Source organism: Jaculus jaculus, chromosome X, assembly GCF_020740685.1.
Source record: "Jaculus jaculus isolate mJacJac1 chromosome X, mJacJac1.mat.Y.cur, whole genome shotgun sequence".
In the NCBI taxonomy this organism is placed as follows: domain Eukaryota; kingdom Metazoa; phylum Chordata; class Mammalia; order Rodentia; family Dipodidae; genus Jaculus; species Jaculus jaculus.
This window is the reverse complement of record NC_059125.1, coordinates 75642795-75659333: the sequence shown is the minus strand read 5'-3', so window position 1 is coordinate 75659333 and position 16539 is coordinate 75642795. Positions and strand designations below refer to the sequence as shown.

At 35.3% G+C, this 16539-nt stretch overlaps 1 protein-coding gene across 1 annotated transcript in view; it reads left to right on the top strand.

Annotated features, from left to right (window-relative positions):
• The window catches only part of Pof1b (POF1B actin binding protein), a 90734-nt gene that overhangs the window by 35107 nt on the left and 39088 nt on the right, over positions 1-16539 (top strand). Inside the window, exon 6 of the mRNA XM_004669612.2 lies at positions 4531-4713. Within this exon, the coding sequence (XP_004669669.2) occupies positions 4531-4713 (183 nt within the window). The remainder of the gene's footprint in view (positions 1-4530; positions 4714-16539) is intronic.

Here is a 16539-nt window from a genome sequence, read left to right as displayed (position 1 = left end):
ATTTTATAATCCTGTTTTAATTCCTTTAATGTGATCAATTTAAATGAAAACTAGAGCTCTAAGTCATATTAAAAAATTCATTTATGTTTGAGTTAAGGGCCAAGTAGAGAGTACAAAATAGGAGCAGGGCAATACCAATTCAGTTTTATATGGAACACGAAGTTTTTTATGCAGTTGTGCTTGTAACCAATAGTGGTTTCATATTTCTCTATTCAGTGGATACAAACATGTCCACCCTGGATATTCGTATACTAGGACATTATATCCATTTTTAGTTACTGCTCTAAGAAAGCACTTGAAATTGAGTGGTTAAAAATTACATAGACTTATTGTCTCACAGTTCTGAAAACCATAAATCTGAAATGAGTATGTGGGCAAGGCCACCATCCTTCTGAAGCTTCCAGGGAAGGGATCCTATGACTGTCTCCTTGCCTGTGGTAGCCTCAGACATTCTTTGTATTGAGATGTAGTACTCTACACCTTTGTCTTAATTTTATTTCTTCGATGTGAGTCTTCCCTTCAGCATCCCTCTGTGTATGTCTGGCTGTGTTAAATTACTCATTTTTTATGAGGACATCAGTCATATTGAATTAGGGGTACTTCAATAACCTCATTATACATTTATTATATAAGTAAAGATCTTATTTCCCAAGAAGGGCATATTTTTATATTATTAGGGCTTAGAACATAAACATATCTGGAGGAGGGGCAACTTTTCAATCTATAATTTGCAGTTAAATAATAAAAATAAATTTAGATAGCAAAATCATTTTCTCATATACAGATGAAATACATATAAAATATTTAGTTTTCTTTTTAAACTTCTTAGCATGAGCACACTTTTTATGTTTATAAGCACTTATGGGCAGTTGTTACTATTCTTATAAGACACAACACATTATTATTTGATGCCCAATTAAAACAAAATGGAGCAAATTTTTGGAATCATAACCACCAAAATGTTTAATTTTTCTTTTTGCTTGTTAAACCAAATAGAGTCTGAAGGTTTCTGGTGTGATATGTAATAAACACACTCCTAGTAGAAAAACAGCAAGGCATTATGATACCAAGTAGCAAAACTTCACTCAATATATCAGTTCTTGCAAGGAACATGTTTCTAAAACTATCAAAGTACAACATCAATCATTTATCCAACTTAATTGTCAAAAATAAATTTACACATTTTAAGGAGTAAGGAATATATGAGGTATATCATTTGATGCTGCTTCCAGCTTACTGTCCCAAAGAAAGTATACAGTCTCTGTGATTTACAATCTCTAGAGTAAAACATTAACTATTTGGTACATTATATTATTGCCTATACAAATGAAATTACTACTGCATTGGGGACTGAGGGGATGGCTAAATGGACAATGTGCTTGCTGCACAAGCATGAGGACCTGAGTTTGGATTCCTAGAACACACATAGAAACCATACATGATTCTGACACTTGTTATCCCAATGCTAGGGAACTAGGGACAGAAGGATCTCTGAGGCTTTCAGGACTGCTAATCTAACCGAAATGAGGAATTTTGTCCCAGAGAGAAGCCCTGCTTCAAAAGAAAAGGTGGAAAGTGACTAAAGAAGATGCCAGATGTTGACCTCTGGCCTCCACATGCAGGTGCATGCACAGTCACAAAGAACACTGCTTTTCTTAAGTATTTACTTTACTAGGCTCACTTTTTCTCATTAATGACTTAAGTGATTTGGGAGACTTACATCTGCAGTGGAAGTTGCCCAAAGTAAAATCATGCCAAAGGAACATTTGTTCTAGTTAAGTTTCCTCAGTGATATAGACAGGACATTCTGGATAAAGCCAGAGTCCAAATAAAACCATTTAGTCATTTGTGACCAAATCAAATAGACCTAGCTTTTAGACTGGTCCAAGAAAAAAAAAAGGTCTTTGTAGTAAAGAAAAGGTGATGGTAAAGTAGACCAGGTAACATAATTATTCAATTAATATAATTGTATCCCCTGTAATTATATGTTACCTATCAAAGAGAAACAACCTATAGTTTATCAGAACTGTTTGGTATTTTGTACTTTGAAACTTAGCATATGGTATGCTCCAAAATATGGTTAACATATGAATATTTTTAAAAATGTTTTTATTCTGTTTGGGAGCAGAGAGAGAAAGAGTATGGGTACAACAGAGCCTTTTGCTGCTACAAACGAACTCCAGATGCATGTGCCACTTTGTGTATCTGGTTTTTGTGGGTACTCAAAAATACTGGGGAATCAAACCCAGTCCAACAGACATTGCAAGCAAACACTTTAACTGCTGAGCCATCTCGGCAGCCCTTATTTTTTTATAACAACAGCTTTTGTAATCAGTTATAAGAATTGATATAGCACAATGGGAGAGATATTGCTCCACCATGTGTGAGGCTGTATAAAAAATGCTATTCATAAAATTTGAGTCTTGGGCTGGAGAGATGGCTTAGCGGTTAAGCGCTTGCCTGTGAAGCCTAAGGACCCTGGTTCGAGGCTCGGTTCCCCAGGTCCCACGTTGGCCAGATGCACAAGGGGGCGCACGCGTCTGGAGTTCATTTGCAGAGGCTGGAAGCCCTGGCGCGCCCATTCTCTCTCCCTCTACCTGTCTTTCTCTCTGTGTCTGTCACTCTCAAATAAATAAATAAAAATTTTTTTTAAAAAAAATTGAGTCTAAATGTTTTTACTTCTTTTCAAAATGTTTTTGTATTCATGAAAGGTATTGTGTATACAGCATAAAAGTTTTCAGAATGTAAAAAGAATATTAAAAAAGATGAAAAGAATATTAGAAACCATACAGTGAAGACATACTTCTTCATCTATACTTTCTTGTACTAAATTTCTTTTCCAAGAGTTAGCTACTTTTAGCAATTTATTGGCCTATGTGCATAAAAGTACACACATACACACACACATATATAGATGGACATATATAAACATATACATATATTAACATATATGTATCTATATTGTTTTACAAATTATATCAGAGGGAGAATATAATATTTTTTCTCCTGCACTTTGCTTTTATTTTATTTAATATAACTTGAAAATCATTTCATATAAAGACATAAATAATTAAAGTACTTTAGTGAAGCCGGGCGTGGTGGCACAAGCCTTTAATCCCAGCACTCGGGAGGCAGAGGTAGGAGGATTGCCATGAGTTCGAGGCCACCCTGAGACTCCATAGTGAATTCCAGGTCAGCCTGAGCCAGAGTGAGACCCTACCTCAAAAAACCAAAAAAGTAAAAATAAAACAAAATTAGTGAGGTAGGTGATGATGAAAATGAAATGGATGATATAATAATAGAAATACGTTTTTATAACTCATCTACTTTCTAGTATGAAATTTATTGTAATTAATTCATTCACCCTTTACAGCAACACAATGATAGCTATATTTTATGTAAGTGTACATAAAATGAGGAAACCAAGACTTAAAAAGGTTTACATGAGTATATATTTATATTTTCTCCCAAAAGATCACTGGAGGGCTCAGTAGGTAAAGGCACTTGTTTGCAAACTTTGCACAGCTCGGTTTGAATCTCCAGTACTCATGTAAAGTCAGATGTACAAAGTAGTACATATGTCTGGGGTTTGTTTGCAGTGGCAAGAGGTCCAGGTGTACCCATATTCTTACTCTCTCTTTCTGTGAAATAAGTAAATAAATAAGTTTTTGACATTGCTTAAAAGTTAAAAGTGCTTGCTTGCAAAGCCTGCCAGCCCAGGTTCAATTCCCCAGTACCCATATGCATATCCAGATGCACAATGAGTCGCATATATCTAGAGTTTGTTTGTGGTGGCAAGTGGTCATGGCATCCCCTCTCTCTCTCTCTCTCTCTCTCTCTCTCTCTCTCTCTTAAAAAGCAAATAAATAAATAAAACCTAGGCAAGTATTTGGATGGTCACGGGTACTTGGTTAAATAAAAACAAAATGTAACAATTTTTTCCAATGCTATAATATCTCAAATTGAAACTACAAATTCTAGAGCTTAAATTATTACTAAAAAACAAATTATTTTAGTTTTTCTGGTTTCATCTTGATTAATGTTACTTATTTGATGTGGCAAATTTTTTATTTTTATTTTTTAAATTTTTATTAACATTTTCCATGATTATAAAAAAATCCATGGTAATTTCCTCCCCCACACACACACTTTCCCCTTTGAAATTCCATTCTCCATCATATTACCTCCCCATCTCAATCATTCTACTTACATATATACAATACCAACATATTAAATACCATCCTCCCTTCCTTTCTCTCCCCTTTATATCTCCTTTTTAACTTACTGGCCTCTGCTACTAAGCAATTTCCTTCTCATGCAGAAGCCCAATCATCTGTAGCTAGGATCCACATATGAGAGAGAACATGTGGCGCTTGACTTTCTGGGCCTGGGTTACCTCACTTAGTATAATCCTTTCCAGGTCCATCCATTTTTCTGCAAATTTCATAACTTCATTTTTCTTTACCGCTGAGTAGAATTCCATTGTATAAATGTGTGATATGGCAATTTTTATATGTATGCATGTTTTAGGAATGTTATCCTCAGCTTCAATGTCATCACCACATTGTCCAACAACCCCAGATCATTCATTCTCCACATTGCCAGCAATCTCATTCTACTCAACAAATCCAATGTATCACAGAAAATGATTCAATTTCTACACAAGTTGGAAATGAACCTTGCCACAGTGGGTCAAGCCAGATTCATGAGCAGGTAAGACCAACTAGCTTATTACTTACCAAACTGAATGGCATTTTGAACATATCTCATACCACTCTACAGGTTTAAATTTTCATCAAAATGTTAAGGAATTCTACTACTGGCATTCATATTTTATCTCAAGCATTTTACAAACAATTATCTAGACTTGTCTCCAAAGATAAGAGCACTTAGTTTCACTAACATATTAAATGTATACTGTTATGATTGTATTAAGGAATTCCCAGTTTCTAGCTGATAACTGATCATCAGTTATAAATGAACCCAATAGTGGTAGAATGTTTCATATTTTCATGAGGCATAATATTCAAATGAACAATGAATTGGAGTTATATTATTCAATATGATTTTAATGATAACATTTTGCAAGCTAATTATTTCTTGTTTGTGTTCATTGTAAATATATTATAATAATTCAAATTAGAATATCCATATAGTTTATTACATATCAAAACAAAATAAGTGGTAAAACTTGATTGCCAAGCAAAAATCTACTGGAGTACAATCCTCAGTGATGTTTCTTAAAGACTTTGGGGTCTCATAAGTATATGCTATATAACTGTTCTCAGAAGCAAAAGATTTTCTTATATCAGGTAAAAGTAATAATATTAACTGGAACAATGGAGAATAAGACATCATTTGTGTATATTCTGATCTCAAGTTGATCCATGTCATAGGCAACTCTTAAGAAAAAAAAAGAACAAATAAAAGGAAGAAGGGGACTTCCAGTATAAGAATGTGATTTTTTAATATTTAATATACATGAGATTACTTCTAAGTGCTCACCCCAAAACTGGCTGCTGCTCCATACTTTGAAATATACATGTCAGACATATTGGTAAAAATAATAAGAAATCATTTTAAAATGGAAACATTATCCTCTAGAATTTCTTTAAAACACAATCTATAGCATGCTGTTTGTTACATTAAACAGATCAGTAATGAGAAAGTAGCCATTCATTTAGATTGGATCATTGGAATTTGTAATTTTGTAGGTCAAAATTTGGTAAAATGTCAAAAATTCGGTACAATTCACTCTAATCCTTAGTTGTTTTTTTTCAAGGTACCATCTTACTCTAGCCCAGGCTGACCTGGAATTCACTATGTAGTTTCAGAGTGGCCTTGAACTTACTGCGATTCTCCTACATCTGTCCTCTCCAATGCTGGGCTTAAAGGTGTGCACCACCATGCCTGGCTTGGTTCTTAATTTTTCTTTGTCTTGGTTTCCTCTAATAGGGAAAACTGGCAAGCATCTAACATATAATACAAACTAAAATGTTGTCATCTATCTTAAAGGAGGGACAAGAAACATGTTTTGGAAAGAGAAGAAAGAAAATGTTTACTTCTGGGAGATCAAGGGATTGTTGAAGAGGTGGGATTTGACTAAAACATGGGCAGAATTTCCACATGGATATTGTAGTATCATATGGAGATAATATCCAAGGAATAGAAAATCATATGAATAAAGTTATCGATTTGGCAAAGCACATTTAGGCTTTCAAATAAAATTAGTGGTTTCATTTGTGGAATAGAAGCTACATGATGAGGAGATACTATGGTGCATTAATGCCAAATCATTAAAGTGTTAAGTTAAAAACTTTGAGGTATCTTTAGTAGGTAATGGATGTTTAGTGAAGGTTATTGAGTAGAAAAATAATTATGAAAATACTGCTTTAGAAGGTTAACCGTAGAAGCTTTGTGCAAGTCAGACTGCCATATAACTTAATTTTCTTCTCAATGTGATGAGATTAGGAAGGTATTATTATTGTCCTTATTATTTTAATTAGGAAATCAAAGTTTGAAGAAGTTTGTTGCAAAGCCTTACATAGCCAGAATGAGATAGAACCAAATTTCACTCAAAAATTAAGAATACTCTGAAACTAGAATTGTACTGGTGAAAATAAAAGAAAATGTATCAGGATAAAAGGCCTTGGTTTCATTTATGGCTTTTCCCACTTACAGCTTACTGATAATAATAACCCTAAATATTACTGCAACATTCTCATTTATAAAATTCAGGTAACACTGTTTAACTCACAGGGTTGACATAAAGACAAAAAGAAATATATACTAATCATATTCTGGCAATCATAAAGATATGAAAAATATCACAAAGATTGGTGGAAGGAATAAAATTAAATTAGATTAATGCAGTAAAGAACAGACAATTACACAGAGATGATTAACAGTTGTACAAAATGCATGGTCAAAGGTGGGTCTTAGTAGTTACATATCCCCTATGAGACATTGATAGATGAATCTCTTCAAAGAATTTTGGAGAAAATGGTAAGATCATTTAAAACTCAAGTTTGACCTATTTTTAAAGTTTGTGCTTGCTCATAGTAAAGTGATAAATCACAGGGTCTCAACAGTAAAAATCTGATTAGCTGAGCTATAAGAACTTCAGCAATTAACTGGGCTTAACTGTAATTTTGTCATACTTTCAAATACAGTATATCCCACAAGAATAGACTAAGTGATCTAAGACATATAAAATACCTAGTTTATTGTCAGGTCCATGATGGATGCTCAGATGAATGTTTTATCATTGAACTAATTTCTGGCCTAACCTCAATTGCTAGATATTTCAAGCATCAACTTTAGAAATTGCTTATATTATAAAATGATTTTTTTGCACTTGTGTTTACTCAGGACTATAGACATGCTAAGTATATGTTCTATCATTGAGAAACAATATCTGCCCCCTCAATACCATTTTTTTTTATGTTTATAGTCAGTGAATACAGTCAAGTTGGTACCATTGTTGGCCCCCTCCCTGTTCTACCCCCTCCATAGGTACCCTCCATGTTGGGATATATGGGTCGTGCATTGTGTAACTAGCCATCAGTTTTGAGTAGGAGGAAATGTTTCTGCATGTTGTGACCCAATGTGTGGCTTAATACTATTTATTTATTTATTTATTTAAGATGGAGAAAGGGAGGGAGGGAGAGAAAGAGAGAGAGAGAGAGAGAGAGAGAGAATGGGCACACCAGGGCCTCTAGCCACTGCAAATGAACTCCATATGCATGTGCCACCTTATGCATCTGACTTATGTGGGTCCTGGGGAATCAAACGTGGGACCTTAGGTTTCACAGGCATGCACCTTAACTTCTAATATATCTCTCCAGCTCAATACTAGTTTTTATTTTTTTCAAATTTTACTAAAATTATCCCATGGTAATGCCCTCCCTCCCCACACTTTCCCCTTTGAAACTCCATTCTCCATCATATCCCCTCTCAATCAATCTCGCTTTTATATTGATGTTATCATCTTTTCCTCCTATTATGATGGTCTTGTGTAGGTAGTGTCAGGCACTGTGAGGTCATGGATATCCGGGCCATTTCGTGTCTGGGGGGAGCACACTGTAAAGAGTCCTACTCTTCTTTTGTCTCTTACATTCCTTCCCCCACCTCTTCTGCAATAGACTCTGAGCCTTGGAAGGTATGATAGAGATATTGCAGTGCTGAGCACTCCTGTCACTTCTTCTCAGCACTGTGATGTCTTCTCAGTCATCCCAAGGTCACTGCCATCTGAAAAGAGAAGACTCTCTACCAAAAGTAAGAGTAGCATTAATATTTTGATATGAACATTAAGAGAATTGCTTACTGGGCAGTTTGATGAGCATAGTATATACATTTTGCAAGACATCAGCAGACATTACACCCCTAGGGCTCATGTTTTAAGCTTTCAGTATCAGGGATGTATTCCCTCCCATGGAGCAGGCCTCCAGTCCAATTAGAGGGTGGTTGGGCTCCACCATGACAGACATGCCACTACTGTACCTGCTGGATCATTTGGCCTGGCTGGCCAAATATAAAGCTTGCAGTGTCCACTGTTGAGTATCTTCACTGGTGATTTCTCTCTGTCCCATTGAACTGCATGCAGAACGGGTTCTCCCAGCTTTCTGTCAGCTGTTCTACATGGGGGAGGTTATCAGCTCAGTTCCAGCAGGATTTCTCAGTGGCCTTGCAGCCCAAATATGTGGAGTCTTCAGCAATAGCATCTGGCCATCTATTCTTGGTGGGAAACCAAGGTCCTCAGCAATGGCCTATAATGTTTTAGGTTCATCAGGGACCTCCCTGGCCAACAACTCATTGGAAGGTATCCCATCCCTGGCAATGAAAATTTTCTAGCAACGATCTATGGCTCCTAAGTGTTCCGTTGTCCAAAACCAGAGGATTCCATATGATTTATTTATATCCTCTTAGATTTTGATTAGCCATCCCTCCAACTTTCCTTTACTCAATCTCTTCCCCTGACCTCACTTGGGCCTTTTCACCCTCATTAATCTATTCTTCTACTAACATATATACAATACCATCCTATTAAGTACCCCCCTCCCTTCCTTTCTCTTTCTTTTATATCTATTTTCTAGCTTACTGGCCTTTGCTACTGAGTTTTCTTCCTACTCACACAGAAGTACAATCATACTGTTTTTTAAATAAACCCAAATTGCCTTTAAAATATTTTTTTTTTACTTCATATGGAAAGTTAAAAAAATAATTACAAAAGGTCGGGCATGGTGACATAAGCCTTTAATCCCAGTATTTGGAAGGCAGATGTAGGAAGATTGATGAGAATTCAAGGCCACCTTAAGAATACCTAGTAAAGGGCTAGAGAGACGGCTTAGCGGTTAAGCGCTTGCCTGTGAAGCCTAAGGACCCCGGTTCGAGGCTCGGTTCCCCAGGTCCCACGTTAGCCAGATGCACAAGGGGGCGCACGCGTCTGGAGTTCGTTTGCAGAGGCTGGAAGCCCTGGCGCGCCCATTCTCTCTCTCTCCCTCTATCTGTCTTTCTCTCTGTGTCTGTCGCTCTCAAATAAATAAATAAAAAATTTATAAAAAAAAAAAAAAGATGCGTGCTACCACGACTGGCACTCTCTTTAAAAAAAAAAAAAAAAGAATACCTAGTAAAAAAAAAAAAAAAAAAAAACAAAATAGGGCTGGAGAGATGGCTTAGCGGTTAAGAGCTTGCCTGTGAAGCCTAAGGACCCCGGTTCGAGGCTCGGTTCCCCAGGTCCCACGTTAGCCAGATGCACAAGGGGGCGCACGCGTCTGGAGTTCATTTGCAGAGGCTGGAAGCCCTGGCGCGCCCATTCTCTCTCTCTCCCTCTATCTGTCTTTCTCTCTGTGTCTGTCGCTCTCAAATAAATAAATAAAAAATTTAAAAATAAATAAATAAATAAATATGCAAACAAATACAAAAGGTACTGAAATATCTTTCAATATACAGTGCCCAAAATCTGACTTTACAATATTTTTATAAAACTACTGCATGTGTGTTTCCCATCATTGTCTGTAGCAGCATCATTTTGGTTTCAAATTCCAAATGTCTATAGTCATGTATCCCTCCCTGGGGAAATTAAGAATAGTACAATGTGATCATTTTCCTGCTATTAGCAAGGAGCATATAATTCCACACAAGTTAGTGACAGGGAGAAGTTTGGCTGAAGTCACTGTTGAGGCTGCCATACAGCTGGGATTTATAAACAAAACAAATAATTACTTTAATAATGTATAAAACCCTCTTCTGCTTGCCCTGAGGCTTTTAGGAAGCCTTTTGGAGTCAAGGGAAGATGTAAAAGTAACGGCCCTGCTCACTTTTGGTAATAGAGAAACATTCTAACGTGGAATATGAGGTCTTTCATCACGTAAAAATTCTGATTTTGTCAGCATCATTGCAATGCAGGTATTAGTGTCATTTTTAAAATTCACCATAAATCAGTAACAACTTACATAATTTGATGACTTATTAGGTCAATAAAGACAGCATTTTCATCCATTTACATGTGACTCAAGTCCTCCATATTAATTGTCTTCTTCATCCATGTTACTGAAAGAGAATACCTTCTGTGCATGCTTCTATCCTCAATTTGCCCATTCAAAAAGTTAATTCAGATTGGGAATAGCTCAGTTGCTAAAGTGCTTAGTGCATAAACATGATAATCTGAATTCTGATCCACAATACCCATGGAAATGCCAGGAATGGTGATGTGTTTTTGTATTCGAAAAGCTTGGGAGACTGAGACATGTGGCTTCCCAGGGCAAGCTTGCTAGCTAGGCTAGCCAAATCAGTGAGGTTTTGATTTAGTGAGAGAATCTGTCTCAATATATAAGGTGGAGAGCAACTGAAGAAACTTAAGTTCAACTTCTGGCTTGCATATATGCAACATGCACATGCATATTCACATATGCATATGCTCACATATGAACAAGCATGCTCACCACAAACACATACACACTCAAACACTTTAATTCATAACATTTTATGGCCCTCCTTTATCCAACACCACCTTATCTGTCTCTTGCAACTTACTGCAACCTTCTTATGTGCTATTTTTTGAGCATGTTTTTAGCATACTCACCTTGATACTGATATTTTGTAATGTTACCTCTTCTCACATTTTAGAAATGAGTTTTAAATGCTTCAATCAGAGTAATACATGCATTCAGGTTGAAATGTCAAATGGCACTCAATGGCATATAAAAATTTAAAGTTCTCTCTTTTACTCATTTCCCAGACCTTGATTCCCAAAGGTAACAATCTTCACTACTTGCTTTGTCTTCTGGTATTCACCTCTGTGTGTATAGTGTATGTATATACGTATCTTGTTGTCTTCTGAGTTAACAGTGTTGTATACTACCTGGTAATAATTCTGGTATGTAAAGGTATACGTGTTTTAATCTTCCAATCACATGTTTATATCCCTTCCACCATCCCAAAATAGGTAAATCTCCATGTTATTTGTTGTTGTTGTTGTTGTTGTTTTGGATTGGTTTTGGTTTTTCGAGGTAGGGTCTCACTCTGGCCCAGGCTGACCTGGAATTCACTAAGTAGTCTCGGGGTGGTCTCAAACTCATGGCGATCTTCCTATCTCTGCCTCCCGTATGCTGGGATTAAAGATGTGTGCCACCACGCCTAGCTTCGATGTTATTTTCATTGAAAAAATACTTATTGTTTATATTATTTTGGCTATGAACATAGTACTTACTACTGAGCCAATTTTTAGATCAAATTGCTTCTTATATTAGTAGCATTATTGTTTGGTGGTAAATATTTCCCCATTTTATCATTTGCTTGGTGTTTGGTAAATGTGTTATTAACTCTTTTCTCAGTACAATTTTACACAGAGTTTCATGTTATGATGTTTCTTGATTAACCATCTCTTATCAGCTTTATACTCTACTTAAAATCTGTAATGCATGTGCATCATTCTTAATGTCTCAAGTTAACACTATTTGATGACTTTCTGGTCACTATTATCTATCCTTCTACAGCTTCATCAAGCAGCATACAATCTTCAGTTGACTATTCAATCCTGCCCTGAAACAACCAATGTGAGCTTTGCCACTCATTATCAGTGATCATTTTCACATTCTGACCTCATAGTTCTTCATTTCTTTCATGCATTAATTTCTGTACCTTGTGTGTATTCCTTTAACTTAATATTATCACTTTAAAGAATTAAATCTGGAATTTAGAATGTTTTTTTTTCTCTTACCACTTCTTTTTAAATCTCTCTCTCTCTCTCTCTCTTTCTTTCTGTTGTCACACATGTGCACAAGGGCATGCTTCAGGACTTCTTACCACTGGGAAGAGATACTGGATGCTTCCAACACTTTTTGTGTCCAGCTTACTTGGGTGGCTTGAAAATTGAACCCTGGTCCAGCAGACTGCAAGCAAGTGCATTTGACCACTGAATCATCATCCCAACCCCTGTCTTACCACTTATTTTTTTTTATTAACTGCTTACTTATAGCTACTTCACTTTTACCTCCTCAAGCTCTCTAGCTCTCAATGCCAAGTCATATTGGTCTCTGTTGTAAGACATTCAATGATCTTCTTGCTAGAAGCCCATGATTTTTGATGTTGTTGTTGCCTTTTTTATTGCAATCTTTCCTCATTTCTTACTTTTGGTTGACTTTCGTTCACTTTTCCTGTCTCAATATTTTTGACTTAATTTTTGTGATAATGAAATATCCCAAACTAGGTTAATTTGGTCTAGGATACATGGTCTCTATCTTGCTCAATAATCCTTTTAATTCTAATCAACTTGTAACCATGTATTTCATTATTATTTTTCTGATCCTACCAAGTCCTACTGCTACCTTTTCCCCCACAGAAGGTAATCTTGCATCCTACTTAAAGATTGCAATGGATTTCAAATTTTAGTGTGTAGCACAATAAGTGAGAGGGGCTCTTTAAGAAGAATTTGCTGGGGCCTAATAATTTCCTTTTCCAGGACCCATAGTTAACGTAATGCTGCTGGTCCAAGATGTACAGTTTAAGTTCACTATGTGAATGCTTCAGTGCTCCACTTCCCAGAAATGTTTGTCTATAACCATTTGAAAATGCCTCATTCTTTTGATTCAAGAACTAAGACTCTAATTTTGTCTTCAAGGTGATTCTCTTTAAAACCCTGCCACTATATTAGCATGATCTCTCTTTTTTGTTCCCTTTATTTGCAAAATTTCCATAGGAGGAATGTATGTACCCTGATGCCATTTCCTCAACACCCACACATTCCTTAACTCTTTGACAACCAGATTCTAGTTCCACTATGTTCCTAAAACTTCTTTTATTAATCTTCCAAGTTACCAAATATAAGATCCATTACTGTTTTTCATTTTGTCCCAGAACTCTTGGCATTAGCACTGTTCATCCATTGTATTCTTTATATTATTTTTTTGAATATGTATGGTGTGCATACATGTGTGTGTATATATGCTCATATGTCTTTGCCCATCCTTGTGAGGAAGCCAGAAGTTGGGTGTCCTCCTCACTTGCTCTCCACCTTACATTTTGAAACAGGTTCTCTCACAAACCTAGAGAGTGCACTAATTCAGCTATTCTAGTTAGCCAGTAAGCCCTAGAGGTCAGCTTGTCTCCTCCTCTTACCTGGTTGTGGTATTACAGGCATGTGCCATTATCTCCAATACTTTCATGGGTTCTGAGGATACCTGGAGTTAGGTCTTTATACTTGTGCAACAAGCAGTTTACCTAATGAACCATTACTCCAACCCCTCTTCATAGTCTCTCTTCCTATTATATTCTACTGTTGCTTCTGAATCCTAATTTTATACTATTCTGTTTTAATTCATCAGAAGACCATGGAAAAAGACATGTTCTTGGCCCTATTTTCATTTCTCTACCCTCTCTTTCTTGACAATATAATGTAAATTTTGATTTGTGCTACTACCTGTACATGAGCAACTTTTAAGACTTTCTCAACTCACATCTGCAATTTTAATTGTCTGTATGATATCTCTACTTGGCTGTACCACACTCAACTCTAATTAAACATACCACATTTTCACTGTGCCTCACCAGGTATATCTAATGTTCTAATCGTCAACATAAATTCAATATTTATATTTCAAATGAAATATTTAAAATTTAATAGTTTTAATATTTTTGTTACTTTTGACTCAGTTGTCAAAGATTGGTGATTCTATATGTAACTTCTCTCTTATTACTGAATGCTAGATTTCCTTCTGGAACTTTTTGTATTTCAGCTCTACCTTTGTTTATTTTTATCAATTAGTCAGTCTATATCTTACATGAAAGTTATTTAGGCTTACATCTTAGCTCTTCTAGAGCTCCATAAAGATTGTGAATTTATTTTATTTTATTTTATTTTATTTTTGTTTTTTCAAGGTAAAGTCTTGTTCTAGCCCAGGATGACCTGGATTCACTATGTAGTCTCAGGGTGGCCTCGAACTCACAGCAATCCTCCCACCTTTGCCTCCCATGGACTGGGATTAAAGGCATACATCACTGATTCTGGCAAGATCATGATTTCTTTAATGGAGTAGAAAACATTTTATATGGTTTGGTTTCTAATAATTCTAGGGACATTATTTCAATTGAGTCATTTTTAAGTTCTGAACAAGATGTGTGAGGAATTAACACATGACTCGTGTTACTGAGTCTTGTAAATCTTGTGCTTGATTCGTGGGTATAAATTTTGTCCACAGGTGTAAGTAAAAATATGGAGTAGACCGAATGTCTCATTACACACATTTATTCTTAGCACTTGGCTGAGGCAGAAGTGTTACAACTTCAATAACAGCCTAGATTATATAGGCAATTGAAGGTCAGCTTGAGGTACATACTGAGAAACTAGTCATACAATAAATTTCATAATAAAAAATAATTACATTATCAGATGAAAAATCAAATAAGGATATGCTAAATAAATACTATACTTCCTGAAAAAAATCATAAGCACCAAGACAGAATATAAGAAAATCACATTAAAAATGGTAGAGTAAATGTACAATAACATCCTCTGTAAGCCTTATTTATATATCCAGCCTTGAATAGAGTACATGCTAAGGAAATGATAAACAAATTGATATTAAGAAAAGGTAGCAATAAAGGCATTACTAAGAATCATGTTGTTTTAAAAATACTACTTCAAAAGCATGCTTTTTCAGTTTGAATACTTTTATAAGTACATCATTAATCTATACATCTCATCTCACCCCAAAATGTTTGGAATGGCTTCCAATGAGAACAAATACTGATGGACGTGATGGCACATGTCTTTAATCCCAGCACTCTGGAGGCAGAGGTACATGGATTGCTATGAGTTCAAGGCCACCTTAAGACTACATAGTGAATTCTAGGTCAGCCTGGGATGGAACAAGAACCTACCTCAAAAAAAAAAAAAAAAAGTAAAAGGGAAGATCAAATAAGATACGTTATAATGTAAAATAAGTGTCAATGACAGTGTATATATACATATATTATATATATATATATATATATATATATAATATATATAAATATAAAAATACATAAAACAATAGTATCAGAAGGTAAAGGACACAGAAATGAAGACAAGAGTTTTCAGAAAAATTGAGCCAGAAGCTCTGATCTTTCTGGAAATCACAAGAAAAAAAAATCAATAAAGCATGTTTCATTGCAAAACCCACATCATCCATGAAGAGAAAGCTTTACATTTTTCTTTTTAGTACAAGGTCTCAGTGTGTAATCTACTCTGGCCTTGAACTTACTCTGCAGTCCAAGTTATCCTCAAATTTGTAGTCCTCCTGCATTAGTTTTCTGAATTCTGAGATCATAGGCATGTACTACCATGCCTGAAAACACTCTATAAATACTTGATTATCACATTTATTTGTAGTAAAATATCATACATTTAATATTCCAGTAATGAATAATAATTTAGTCTGGTAAGATATAACTACTCACCTAACTATACTCATTGAAAATTGATAATGCAAACTATGTATGTAGTTCTTAGTTATGAGTAGAAAAATCATACTTTATAACATAATATCAAGAAGTACACACATATACTACTCTACTCTAAAGGAGAGTTAAAACATTCTTTATTAGGTTTTATTGTAGTGCAGTTCAGTTTTCTTTATGAAAGCCCACTACTACTTATAGCACCAGCCATATATAGAGAAAACCATCCGTACTCAGACTAAACACATATGACATCAAAGACCATTCCTAAATCCATCATCTGGTATTATAGACTAGGAGTCTTCATTTCAAATAGCAATTGCTACAGTAAACTCAATTCCGTGATAGTGTTTATCAAAAATAATCTAATGTGTACAAGGTACTATAAAATACATCATGCCTTTATTAAAATAGTTTTGGAAATGTAAATGCAATAGTGATATTCAGAACCAGATTTTTTTATTGCTTTCTCTTGGTAAGATTATTTACTACTTATAATATAAAATAGAAAGATATCAATTATTTTCTATCCTATTAGTAAATTTGGTATGCCTAAAACACATTTGAATTTTTCAGGAAACATTGCCCACTAGATTTACCAGG